The sequence below is a fragment of the Pinus tabuliformis genome, chromosome 7 (assembly GCF_031772625.1).
Source record: "Pinus tabuliformis cultivar Carrire ecotype Pingquan chromosome 7, CPIR1, whole genome shotgun sequence".
Classification (NCBI taxonomy): domain Eukaryota; kingdom Viridiplantae; phylum Streptophyta; class Pinopsida; order Pinales; family Pinaceae; genus Pinus; species Pinus tabuliformis.
In genome coordinates, this window is record NC_142293.1 from 41,805,908 (window position 1) to 41,820,830 (window position 14,923).

At 36.8% G+C, this 14,923-nt stretch overlaps 1 protein-coding gene across 2 annotated transcripts in view; it reads right to left on the minus strand.

The window, feature by feature from the left end:
- LOC149245138 (transcription factor GTE6-like) overlaps positions 1-14,923 on the minus strand; it is a 229,504-nt gene that overhangs the window by 84,040 nt on the left and 130,541 nt on the right. For both annotated transcript variants that reach the window (XM_089457671.1, XM_089457670.1), the window contains exon 4: positions 8,791-8,868. In XM_089457671.1, the coding sequence (XP_089313797.1) occupies positions 8,791-8,868 (78 nt within the window). The remainder of the gene's footprint in view (positions 1-8,790; positions 8,869-14,923) is intronic.

Below are 14,923 nucleotides of genomic sequence, written 5' to 3' on the forward strand. Positions count from 1 at the left end.
AGTCCAAGAACTTGTCATTCTATTCAAAGAATGTGATATTTTTGCTTTTTCATGATCAAGGCCAACGGTTCTTGCCTTGTCATACCCAGGGCTCTTGTATCCTTTAGGGGCATCATTTATGGCAGAAATCATTTCGTGCCAATAAGGTGAGCGAAGAACATTGAATGGTATCCCACATGCATAGAGAAACCTGTAAACCTTTGAATCCACATCATTCCTACACCCCTCATCAAGGAAATCTGATATGGTTCTACGCCTTAAAGATGATGACCCTGTGCCTCCATATCCACTGCCTTGGGAGGATGTTGAAGGAGTTCTTTGTGAGTGTGAGCTTGGTTCAAAGAAGCCCCTTGATTTTTTTTATCTGTATTGGGCTTCCTCCTCTTCTCTTATGTATTTGGCTCTATCCGCCGCTGACACCGCTGTACAAGTTTTGATTCCTATTTGTTTGTCTCCATCCCATGGCCTTTTCCCGCAGAGGTGTCTTCTAGCACGGGTGTATGAACCTGTGTAATCAGTGTTGCAATGGGGGCAATGAAATTTAGTGGTTCCACCCCCTCTCCCTGTTTCAGCCCTGTTAACATATTTCCACAATGGAGTTTGGTCTTGTTTAGTTTTTTGAGGGTCATGTTCACCCTCCTCCAGCTCCTCCTCACCGGGGTTTTCACCAATTTGACTTTCTCCAGCTTCTTCATCCTCCTCTTCAGTTTGGCCCCTCCGTTTCCTACTCTCCAGCACCATAATAACCATAAAATGGACCAGGAAGAGGAAAATGCCAAGAAATATAGCCAGGTCCATGGTGTTTGATGTTTGTAGGGTTTTGATTCCTGAATCTGCAAATTAATTTAATTTATTGGGATTAATTAATTTAATTTAAATTTATGATTTTTAAACTCAATAAACTAAATTAAATTAACTAAATCACTACCTAACTAACTAAACTAACTAAATTACTAAGTTACTTACCTCTGCAGGCTTGCTCCTCGCTCCTTGGCACTTGCTCCTCAGCACTTGCTCCTCGCTCCTTTGCTCTTGCTCTTGCTCCAAACTCTTGCTCAATGAAGTCACAATGAAATTTTTTTAGGCCCATTGGGCTTTTAAAACCAAAAAAAAAAAATTAAAATTTGATTTTTTTTGCGTCCGCGGATTTTTTTTCCGTCGGATCGCTCCCGGCCTGAGTCGAAACGCTCCCGGAGCGATTTTTTACGCCCGGGAGCGATCGAGGAGTGATCACTCCCGGGCATTAAAAATCGCTCCGGGAGCGACGGAGCGATCGCTCCCCGAAACGATCCCGAACAGGGCAGGGAGCATAAATTTTTTTTAGGGAGCGCGCTCCCGAAAATCGCTCCCATCCGGGAGCGATTTTGGGAGCGCACTCCCGAGCCGCTCCGGCCCGGAGCGCAATTCGAGAGCGGGTTCGGGGGGGGGCGCTCCCCCGCAACTATGGTTGATTACATAAATTATGTTAATAACTTCAAGTCTTAATATCCTATACATCCTTTATTTCTATGCTAGTTCTGGTTACTTCAACACTCTCTCCAGATTCTGGCTTCATATGAGCACTCTGCTGGGTGATATCAGCTTCTTTTTCTGTGTTAGTCCTCATAGATTTACCCCTCTTCAAATTCCCCATTCATAAGACCAATCTGCCTAGTATAATCACACTCCATATCCATGCTAATGACAACAGCTTCACCATTCTTTTGAAATTCTAAGCTGAATGTTTAGTTTGCTTTGCACACCTATCCACTATCTTCATGCTAAACTGAGCAATTTGCATTGCTTGCTGATAACCATCAGTCACAATTTTTTTTATAGAAAAGTAAGGTCATTAAGTTTCTGTGGATAGGTGGCTTCTGGTGTAAACTAAGCTGATCTCTCAATCTTTTCAGGTTCGTCTACCAATGGATAAGTCTTATCAATACCTCCATCCTCTGCTTCCATACCCGTTTTGACTATCTGCATAATATGTCTACAAGTATCAGTTGCATTTTTCCACACATTCAATACGAATTCATAAGATGAGGCTTCTAGTCTGTGTCAATCTGTGAAGGGCCCAATAAAAGGAGAATGAGAAATGCTTTCCCTCATTTTAAATTTAGACTTGATTTCGAAACTAAAGACATTGTAGAACTAAAATTTATTTTCCAACAGAGTTTTACTATACACATTGGCTATTTACTGATCAAATTATTATGACTTGTAATAACTCACCTTTTGGAGAGGGAAAGGTTCTATCGAATTAGAAATTTTTGTTTTAGTCTCTGAGTTTTCATTACATCACTTTCACTCAAATTATCAATGACAGAATTGCCAAATTTCTTTGATTCTGTCAATTACGAAACCTTCAGATCCTCAACGTTTTGGAGCATAATAATATCAGTACCAAGTGTTTTCTTCCAAACAAACCCATTATCATTCTCCATTTCTACATCTATGACTGCATCTCCTCTTCCATGACATTTTGAATCTTTCAACAACGCATTAATTTCATTGTGCCTGTTAAATTGAATTTTGGTCAGAGATTTTCATTTGGTAAGCATGTGAGCAGTCTGAAAATCAAAAAAAAAAATCTATCGAGAATTGACAATTGTTTGTTCATTGTCATTTCCTAACAATTGTAATTTATCCAGGTGACTCCTTTAAACCCTTGATTAAATTCATGTTTAGGAGGATTCTCATTAACGTGAACCAGAGGTTTTAAAACCTCTTGCAATCCAACCTTGTGATGTCAAGTTCAGCAATCTCTATGTCATGCATCTCTGGAATAGCTTGACAACTTTTATCCAAAAAAAAATTCCTTGCATTTGAACTCTCTAACTCTCTGATTCAAGCGTGTTGATAACACCTACAAATTCTACCATGCTTCCGATTTATCATTTCTCTAATAATCGAACAAGCATTTCTCCCAATTCCTCCACAGAAACTACTCAGAGTTTCACTAAAGCTATTTTTATTTATTTATTTATTATTTGACATACAATGGCAATCTTTGCAAATGCACTGTTGCGGAAACTTCATCCAGAGCATTTGTAACATGCATTCTTACATCATTCTGACTGGTTTCATCCAGTGACAAATATAAACTATTGCCTCTCCCACCAACACAATAATTTTCACAATGCTTTTGCAAGCATAAAATTGAACTCTGAACAAACTGCCTCAATTACTGCATTCTTACTGTGAACAAAGCACCAAAGGAATAGCACACTCTTCACCATCATCTGGGAACACACTATCCGCTGAGAGCCCACATTCTCCAAGTTGTAATGAAACAAATTCAACCCCAATCTCTGAGGTCTTGACCTTGAATTTTTCTTTCTCAAACTCTTCTTCATCTTTCTCAGCAACTTTTTCTGTCACACATGGCACATCTGACCCTACTACTGTTGCTTCCTTGATGTCCTTTCGAAGGTTTTCAATGACGAAGTTTTCCTCCACATTGTGTGCTCGGACTTAATACAATAAAATGGCCCAAGCAAAGTCACAAAGGATTACTCTGCATCACCTACAAGGGTATTAAGTGTTAAATAAACTATTTTAATAATTAGCTCTTAACTCAATGCCATTTTCAAGATATAGAAATAACCATTCCTTCATAAATATTTTAACAGTAATTGCAATGTATATACCCTATATATATACACACACATATATATATATATATATTTCAAATCATATTGCTTAAATACTTTCCAGGTCATTAAGCAAAAATTTAAAAGGTTGTTCTCTATTTTAGAACAGGTAAAATACAATTCGAACAATTGTTTTCAGAGAGGATAGAACATAACAAAAACATATATGTGCCGAAAATTTGGGCACATCCAACCTTTTGACCAAACCATCCAACTCGTGTATTGTTACCAAGATTCGCATGCTAAATATGTGCCGAAGAAAGGCATACCCAAGTAAGCACAAAGATCAAGTTCTCTGCTTAACTAGGCATATCAAACCTGAACTCTAATGCCTGTTAACTATGCAACTTCAAATGGCAATGAGAACCAATTTTACAATTACTTGAATCTGAAATTATGATGCATTACTCAGTACACGACTTCAGTTGTCTTCCATCTTGTGATGTTGTTTCAAATGCTCTACAGCTTACATTTAATTAACATTGTTAGGATATAAATACCAATATGAAACTTGCTATAAAATCTAAATCATGAATTATGTTATGAATTAAGATATCTATAAATTTGTTTCATTGATGCATATGGATATGATTGATGAGATAGAATTAAAAGAATGATTACAGGTTAATATGAAAGCTAATAACATGAGCTGGATATGGCCAAGTATGTTATATTGTAGATAACATGTATGAATTATACAGAAATTGTTTATTTTGAATATATTAATGCATATGTTATAATGTATGGACAAGTGTTTACGTTGCAGATAGCATCATTACCAAATGACCACGTGATGACAAAAGTTTCAAGAACAATTGAGGCTCAATAAGATTCCATGATAGGGTGATAACCCTGGTCCTACAAGGAGGGGTGGAGGTGTTACCCACTGTTTATCCTCCAAAGCTTGGAGTCATGGGAGGACTGTGCAAGTCACGCTCCCCTAGATGTGTGATGATGACTGTCGGATGCCTACTGAGGAATCAAGTCGATAGAGTCGACGTAGATCAGTATAGTTGAAGCCATGGCATACTCCAGTAGAGGAAGGATAGGATGGGAGCGGAAGAGATTAGGAAGGATAGGATGATTTTAGAATAGCTTGAGAACTCGGCTGGGACAAGGCATGGATATTAAAGTTGTAAAAACAAAACAAAACAAAACAAAAAACAAAAACAAACTATAAACCAATTATGGAACATAATCCTTACATGATTATACTTATCGCTAAATAATTACTAATACTTTATATACCCTAACTTCAAGACAAAGTTTTCTAAAGGAGGGGTGTATGTAAGGACCCATCTTAAAGTGATGGGGACATAGAGATATTAGCATGCACACGAGACATGCATATGATAGCTACATATGCATGCATCGCCTGCACTGCACTAGTATATATAATAGTTAATATTGAAAAAACGTCCATATTTAAGGTAACGAATTAACTATTGAAATGAATACCTAACTTATAAGAATATAGTAGGGTATATGATATACGTACCACCACCATAATACATATATATATATATATATATAAAATTAAAGAAAAATGCAATATAGTGAACTCACAACAAAGGAAGTATGTACCCTACTACATACAAAGGAACTATACACAAAAGTATTATGTACAAAAGAGTTATAATATACATATTATTCTACAAAAGAAACAACATATTCTATAAAATCAAAGGAAAGTATATATATATATATATATATACATAGTGAATATAATAAAGAGAAGAATATATATAAAACCATAATACTATGAAAATAATTCGATATAAACAAAAGTGAAACATAACATTATAGTGTATAAATAAGAGTGCATTGTCAGCAAATTGGGGAGGGAAGGCGGTGACCGCCTCTGCAATTTATAAACTCATCAAATTAAAACAATAAAGAAAGGGGGGAAGCGGTGGAAGAGTCTCGAGGCGACATAAAAGGAGGGAAGGTACTGTAGAACAGGGGAACATTTGGTTGATACAGAGAGAGGCAGAGGAGGAACTAACAAAAGGAAGACACAGAGAATAATGGGCTTGAGCAGTTGTTCTTGAGACTTTTGGGCACTGGGGCCAAAATACTTCGAATTTGAAGTATTTTTGGGGCTGGGTGCTGAAACTGTACCCAGTTTGGCTGGGAGGTTTTTGGTCTTTTGGTAACGGGAGCAGGAACTGGAGCAAGTCAGAAACATCTTCAGCCATGTAGGTACCCAACACCAGGTAGGTACTCAACAACCGATAAATTCTTATTATTTTGAATAGTTGTATCCTATTAAAAAAAAATCAGGGCTTTACATATGAACAATGGGAGCCTCCTCCAGCATAGTCTGACTCTGCAATGGTCATGAACCATGTCTAGAACCAAGCTTTGTGCCTAGTTTTGATTGAGGCAGTTTCTTTTGACATTGTGGATGAAGCTATAGGTGATCCAACACCTCTCTGCAGAATAAGTATTAACCACCTATGAAAGCACTGGTCCCCTGGAGCCATACATGTTCCACCATTCAACAGGATCCAATATATCTCTATCATTGATTGCATGCAAAGAACCAAACATTCCAGTTTGACTACAAAAAAAAAATCCAAAGGTTGCAAAAAACCAAACATTCCAGGCGAGGGAGCAGAAATGTTTTTAAGGGAGTGCGCTCCCCGAGTGCTTCCAGTTCAGAGCACGCTTTGGGAGCGGGTGCAAGGGGGGCTGCTCCCCTGCAGCCCTGGTTCAACCCCATCCTACAGTTCCAAATTCAGTAAATTAGGCTCAAAAAGCTAACAACAATCCTTGCAGAATTCATTCTTTGGGGAAATAATCAGTCAAAGAGAAAAGGCTGGTTGAACTGGAAGACGATAAAAGGTTGATTCTATGTCTTATAGAAACAGTAAGAAAGGTCTTCTTTTTTAAGGAAGGAAATGGATACAATGCACTAACTCCACTTCTTCCTCAAGAGGCTTGGATTCAGTGAATTGAGAACAAATATAAGCTGGAAACATCTGTCAGCAGTCATGATGTAAAGAGCTTATTCGTCTTATAGAAAAAGACAAAAGGCATTACTAAAGCAGAATAAGAAGAAAGGCTAGCTGTACATGCAAAGCTTTTGGCCTTTCCAACTTTTTCCTGTTTTGCGAAGTTGGGTCAACCTCTTTGGAGGTGGAATTAATTTACATAAGCATATTAGAGCAGCAGTTCAGAGGTCAGATAGTTCATTTTCTAGACATTTTGGTACCAGCGGACAGCTCTTCACTTTTCCATGCTGTAGTTCTCAAACCACTACGTCCACAGCAAGCAAAGGAACTCATGGCAGCCGGTCACCAAGGAGTCTATATGATGAAACCAATTTCTTGGGTTATCTATGATTTTGTTCAATTATGTTTAATCTAAACTCTTTGAATGTATTGGATGCCATCGAATAAAAAATTTTGCAGTAGGATGGTAGTTTAAAGTGCACTTATTTTGAATTTACTTCACTTAAGGCATACATATATTTCTTACATGACATTTAATTTTGTTGTTATTATTATCTTTAGAAATCTGATTTTAACTATTCTAATTTGTTTTAGATTTAATTCGCCTTTGATTGCTTAATGGCAGATCAAAAGTGAGATTTTTTGTGTGCCAAGCAAAAATAAGTTTTACACAGGAACATTAAGTTGATAATAGCATAAATCATCTAGGGAGACCCCCGTAAGACCGAAAAGCACCAGTCCAAACAAAGAGACCTTCAACCATGACAGGGTTGTCTATCTAAAAGTGTCATGCAGATTTGCGGGACAACAGTGTGGAAATGTGTGCACCTAAATTTCCTCTAGAAATTAAGCGGCATTAGTAGAATTCTACTTTTACGAGAGCAATGACAACCTAATGGAGAAACTACAAGAATCTCAAACCTGTCAGAGGAAAAGAGAAGATAGAAAACAAGATATTGTGCATTATCCAGATTTTATAAACACCCTTTTGAATCATTTTGTAACAAAAATTTTACATTGAGCTTCTGTGTCAAGTGAGGTTAAAAAAAAAGTGAATTTTCTTTACGTGGGGTGTTGGAGTGGTAACACTCAATAGTATTTATGAGTCATTCATATATTTTAGTAACATGTCATCGATATAATGCTAGATGTGATGTTTACAGTTTAGCCAGTTAAACCACCACAACCACATAAGTGTGGAATAAATATGTAATGTGAGACATCATATTTTGTGTGAGAGAAATATGTGTAGCATTAATAACATATTTTCTCTATCCACCATCCTCTATGAATGTGTCAACCATAAATCCTTACACTTCTCACACAACTTAACTGCAAGCATAGTTATTGATTGTTTTTTCTCATTTGGTTGCTTGTCATATCATTTTAATCCAACACTTAGGGATTTAAGTTTCATGTTCTATTCATGCACTTTAATGGTTTCTGGACATTTTTTTCTTTAAGCAGCCTGATATCCCTCCTACAGGTTGTGGTTACAGGCTTATGCCTCTTTACACTCATGTTATAATAGGCACACGGTGTTGCAGCCCAGCCACCATCAACTCACAAGGTTACTTTGCAATCTTCACCTGCATTCTAAGTTGTGAAGTTATTGTATTTGTTAGCACCACAAATAGACCTTGCAGCCTTCATTGTCATTGCAACTTCAAAAAGTTCTCTACTTGTCTAGGCCACTAAGATCACACAAAATCCAACTTAATTATCTCATTCAGATCAACAGCTAATCTTCATAGGCATTTCACGCAAATCGCATGGGTCATTTGTTATATATAATAAGACATGGAGAAGGTTATGCCATTGACTGGATTATCCCAAACTCTGAACTAAGTTTTCTACTCTAGCACGACAACTGTAATACGATTATGATAGATTAGAAAAAATAGATGACTCAGCACAACAAAAAGGACATACAGCAGTAATGATAATCCATTATCTGATACAATTTGAAATCGAAAATGAAATAAACTGTGGAAGTACATAGGTCGGATAGAGGACATGGTGACAATATTTTAACCAGATGTGTCATAACAGTAAATTAGAGATCTGTTTGAACTGAATGATGAAAAGCACACATCTAGAAATTTTGCTTCCTAAAATTCAGAAGACACTTCTTTGTGAAAGCTAGAAAATAAATAGCATAAGCTGAATTGATAAAATAAAAAATTCAGAAAACTTACATCATGGTAATCATGAAGACCAAGGCCTTGGACATCAACCGGTGTCATGAAAGGCCATGCCCACCTGTGTTGAGTAATCTATTAAAAAAAAATGGCAAGTATGTTATCCACTTGAACAGGAATAAATCTAGGCAGAAATAACCTCTTTCAGCTGTAACTCATACATTGCTCAGTTATGTTGTGATTAAATCAAAGTCCGGATATCTAGCATATAGATAGAATTGCAGTTAAAATCCTAATGTGTCCTCTTTTAACACAGAAGAATATGAAGACTAAACTCTCACGCATACCCTCCATCTAACTATACAACTACATATTTGCATGTATAGAGAAAAACAACTCGTGGAATAAATTTTATAAGAGAATCCTAGATGCAGTTGTTCTCTATTTTGATATATATTAATGGTGTTCATCTGCTTTTCCTACTGCATGTTCACTTGCTAAATCATAGTTGCATAGCTAAACTGCTTTCTTAATCTTCATTAAATATTTTGTGCTTACATTACAAGTGAGCATACTGAAAACTAATTTTCATTTTCTCTTCACCAAGCCAATCCTGACATGCTCATTCCAAGCTCTTTTGTGATGGTGGTGGCATAACAGAATATACCTTTACACCGTGGTTAGCACTATATTCCTTACAATATCACATAAAACAAATCTTATTTTTCAAACAAAAGAACAAAAGGAAGGCAATTAATCATAGTGATAAGATAGCTTTGCTACGACTGGTTACAATGATATCCGGATATCTTCAGTAAACCTTGATAGATAAAAGATTAAACCCTTAAGTTGAGAACAAACCCTTGACTTCAAAAATATCAAAACATTCACACAATAAAGAACACAAAAATAGAGAGAAGAACCCTTAAGGTAGGGTAACACAATCAATTTCTCCGTATGGAAGAAATCATTCCACAAACCATGCTTGTTACAATACGAATAATCCAACATTCAACATATCCATATAATGATTACTCATACTTTTATATTCCTCATTTTTATTCCTAGGACTCTATGCTACTGCCCCTTATTATTATAATATTTCTTCTAGCTAACTAGTATGTCTATTTTTCAACTATCAACTACCAAATAGGTCTATGTCATGATTATGGCCACATTATATTCATTAACCCCCTCAATACCTCCCCAGGTACATTACAAAATCTGATGCACTAAGATGATCTACAAAATATATCTTTAAAGTCATCAATTACTGCGCATGAAATAAGATGAGATGACAAACATATGAGATTAACACAAAAAGAGTAAATGAGGTCAACGCTAACCTAGTAAAAAACGTGGGCATATAACTTACAAATGTTAGCTTCAAGACCACTCTAACACCAATAACCATTATACATTTTTTGGGCTTACCCTTAGTTAAAAGTTAAAACCAATGATTAACTTAGCTAGATACTTATCTAGGCTACACTTTTTCTTTTGTTTTCTTTATCGTACTTTTAGTATTACTTAAAAGCTACTTTTGCACTCCCACATTCTATTCACACAAGATGTATCTTGTTGTCCCATTGACCTACTTTTAAGTTCCATCTATTGGACATTAATAACATTATCTTGTTTTATCTTATATGAAAGTGTTTACATCATTTGGGGGTGCTTCACGAGATTTGGGGTCATGGTGTATGATCAGCCACTTGGTGATCTATCATGGATTTGCATATTAGAGATGATCCATTATGGATTTACACATTGAAGATGCTTTGCTTAGTGGTTGCTTGACTTTGGACAGGTACCTGCATGGCAGTCTTCCTTACGGTATTGGAGATCTTCAGACAATTTGAAAATGTTCTACATGTTGGCCACATGGAGAAAGTTGCTTGGAGAATGTCATTCATTGGAGGAGTATTTGGCACTCAAGACAAGGACCTTGGGCCCTAGATAGCATGGGGTAGATTGGATGTTTGCATGGAGACCTAGAGCCAATTTCAGGTGATCTGGGTCACAACAGTTTTCATGTAGGTGTAGTGGGGACTGCACCCAGTCAAGCACATGGTTTAGGAGGTTTGATGGAGTCTTCAGCTTGTACGAGGAGCATTGGACACATCTCATGGACCATCCTTGCATTTGGAACCTCGCTTGTGGACATCATCATCTTGGAGCTTGACATGTGTACCTTTAGCATGTTGATTTTGTAGCTTCGGAAGGCCATCTGCATAGGCTAATGTCTTGCACGTAGAAGAAGAAGTCCTCATTAAGCAGTTGTTTGAAAGGAAAAACTAATATGATTTCTAATTCTTCCCTATGTCTAACTTAGGAAAAGCACATTATTTAATATAATTCATTAATGTTGGTTCATTGAGCAAATTTTTAAGGATAAATATTTAATTATCTAAGTGACTTAGAACTAATCTCAGCCATTGAACTAAGTGTTAGAATCTATGTTGCACGAAACTTCAAAGAACCCGGCATTTCGGGTCGTACCCGTACCCAAAACTCCGAAACTTGGCGGAAACTCGGCGGAAACTCGACCATCATGTAATCATATATTAGAGTTAATATAGACTTCTTTTTCCTTTTAAATTGTCATATATGGGTCTTTATATATATATTTTTAGATATACATATATGACGTTTCCGCTGACGTTTCGGCCCACGTTTCCATTTTTGGGAGGTGACGTTTCTAAACGTACCCGTTTCGGAAACTTCGAAATGTTTCGGCGTTTCGTGCAACTTAGGTTAGAATTTAATCCTAGCCATCTATCACTTTGGCAATTGAGGGATAGAGATTTTGCTCAATTTGAAATTATAAAAGAAGCCTAAGGGAGACGATAAAGACACATTTATTTGAAGAGATTGAAGCAAACATGTGAAAGCTAACTGCAGGTTTGAGAGGCTGAAGACATCGGAAAAGAGCTGCAGAAATTTACCAAAGTGTAGGGACAATGATCAGCCACACCTAGGCCGAGTAGGCTGTTTTGATACGCGTGTGTTGGGTCCAAAACAGTGCATAGGGGCTGGAGATTAGTTTTTGTAATCTGTATTTTCTAAGTTGGGCCATTATCCCAGGACGGAAGCCCAAGTAACTTCTGTGATTAATTTATTAATGAAGAACTGTTGATTGGGTAGAAATCTATTTATGTGTTTATGGTTCAGATCAAATTTTTGCTTCTGCTACATTTTTTGTGTTAGGAATCTGGTCGTGTATTTGTTCAATTAATAATTGTTGGGAACCAAATACCGGGTGTTGAGTTTGGTAAATTTTAGCATGGTATCAGGAGCCCCACTTGAATCGATCGTGGAATCAAAAGTGTCGGGTTTGTACCAGATCACTGGGGCCAAGTTCGGTTACGATCGTAAAAACAATAAAAAAAAATCAAGGGCCGATGAATTTTCTTTCATGGGCGGAAATTTTTTTGAGCAAAAAAAAATCATAATCAGAGAAAGGGGTCTTTTTGTTTAAGAAGAAAAATTAAAAAGGGAAGGGGGCCTGTCGTGGTGACCGAGAGTTGAGCCAGCCAGCTACTAGCCACAGCTAATTATCACTGGCAGCAACCACTGGAGCAATCGGTCGGCCAACCAACTGCAGAAACAAAATGACATGCACAGGTTGACGCCGAGAACAGGTTCAGTAGCGCAGGTCGAGGTTGACGCCGAGAACAGGTTCAGTAGCGCAGGTTGAGGTTGACGCCGAGAACAGGTTTAGTAGCACAGGTCGAGGTTGACGCCGAGCATGGGATCGAGGAGACGGGTGGTCGCAGTTGGGCCCCAGAGCCAGTCACCAAAGACGAACTGTCTGCACATGAACATTTTACAGCTAATCTGGCAAAAAGATTGTCACAAGGGTGTCGCGAGTTAGAATCCGACAAGAAAACAGTCGCAAGGGTACGTGCATCAGCTAGCAAAGAATGCCAAGGCAACCTGGTGGTGTGGTGTCGACGGATTGCAGGGAATGGCGACTAAACATGGTCGACATCCCAGGGCAAGTGCACAAGGGACAAGACGAGCTGGGAAAATAGTGGATAGAGGTGAGTAAACGGCCAGCAGTCGCGAATAGAAATGGTTGCAGGGCAGAGTAAACGGCCTTGTTGGATAGGGTGTAGTCAAGGGTGTTTGCAGAACGCAGCAATTGAGATAGTTACTGTTGGTCAGTGGGGTTTGAGATGACCATTGGGTTACATTACAAGGGTCAGTTGGATGGGGCAGGAAATTTCAGCCCATTGAAAGAGCAGATTGTTTTGTTATTTGAGGAGCAAGAGTTGTGAGACATCGTGGAGAAGACTATCCCAATTCCTACATATCCTACTCAATTTGTTGAGTTTAATAAGAAAAACATGAAGGCCAAGAGAATAATTATAGACTCCATTAAAGACCATATTATACATGTTGACTTCTAGTAGTTGCGTTCAGTATTCAAGTCAGCCAAATCCAGAGAAAGAAAAATATTATTTTTGTGCTCATGTAGGCTCCAAAAAGTCAAGTCAGCCCCACCATACCAATGAGTGTGACTCTTGGTCAAAAGCCACCTTCTTTGACCACTATATATAACCATTCAACCTCCTTCATTTTAGCATCAAATCGGATATCAAATACATATATTTTTTGTTCACACATGCGAAGGAAGAGGAGGAGAAGACAGAAGCTTGACTAGTGTTGACCACTCTTTGACAAAGTTGCTCTAAGATCAGTTTGACAAAGTTTTCTAAGGTTTTGACCGAGTCTGAAACGGGGAATTTGACCACATTTCTTATGCAGTTGGTCGAGCTCTGTTATGGTCAATTTGACCAAGTTGTTGTGCTCACTAGGTTTGACCAGTGGGATTTTTGTGGTATATTTGAGCTAATTTGACTCATGAATATCATATTGTAACTTTGTTGAACTGAAGAATTTCTCATAGAAAAGATCGTTGGGTTTTATTCCAAGTTCGGGTTTCCTAGGTGAAAACTTGTGTCTCTTTGGGTGCTTGTTTGTCTCTTTATGATCCTAATGTCATTATTGCATTACTATTGAGATTTTCTATGTATAATTTCTTAATGATACATGTCATAAGTTAACTTGATTAAGAAAGCATTGGAAGTAATTATCAGATTAGAAGATCATTTCTCCTTGAAAAATCAACATGGTACCAGAGGAAGGTGAAAGAGCAGCCATTGAAGAAGGCCTCATTATTCTTTTGAGGTTCTATTTGTTGAAAGGATTTTCCTGGCCGAAATTGTGCTTGACAGTAGAAGAGGGTCGAAGCCCTAGATCATAGGGCCAAAAATGCATCAGTCTGAGCTGCAAAGGGCCGAAAAGTCCTCAGTTCAACTGCAGAGCTAAGTTACCAGGATTCGGATACGGATTCGGATCCGGATCCGGATTCGGATACGGATCCGCTAGTTTTTTGAAAATCCAGGATCCGGATACGGCAAGTACAAACAATATAAAATATTTTATAATTTTTAAAAATTAAATTTATATAAAAATAAAATAAAAACATATATTAATTTTTAAATATATAATTTTTATATAGAGTACCTATAAAAATAAATATTAGATATAAATAGTATCAGAATTAATATATTATTTATAAATATTAATTCAATTTGTATAAAATAAAAAAAATTATAATTTCTGTTTAAAATTTTAAATATAAAACTTCTATATAATATTTTTAAAATAATTATTAATTTCAGATGGAAAAAATAATTATTAATTTAATATATTAAAATTAATGTATCATAATATTGAAACATTAATTACTAGTTATTATATTTAAATTAAATAAACTTACTTTATGAAACTTTTAAAATAAACCTATAATTTAATAGTTATTATATTTAAATTAAATGAAGTTACTTTATAGAACTTACTTCATCAAACTTCTAAAATAAACATATAATTTAATTAGAATATCCCAACATCCGTATCTTATAATCTTGAAATAAAGTTTATCACTTTATACAATGGTTAACCGCAAGTTTATAATCTTGAAATTAATGAACTCCCTTGTTAATTATTCCTACGGCTGATTTTTCCAATATAGCGTTATTCATCAGCTGACATTTCCTTTCTGGAATTCTGTGCTGAGATATAATTTGAAAATATGTGCTGACGTCAAACCATATTACACACAGATTAATGAATCCCGCACAGATTAATGAACTCCCGCACGGCTGATTTTTCCAATATC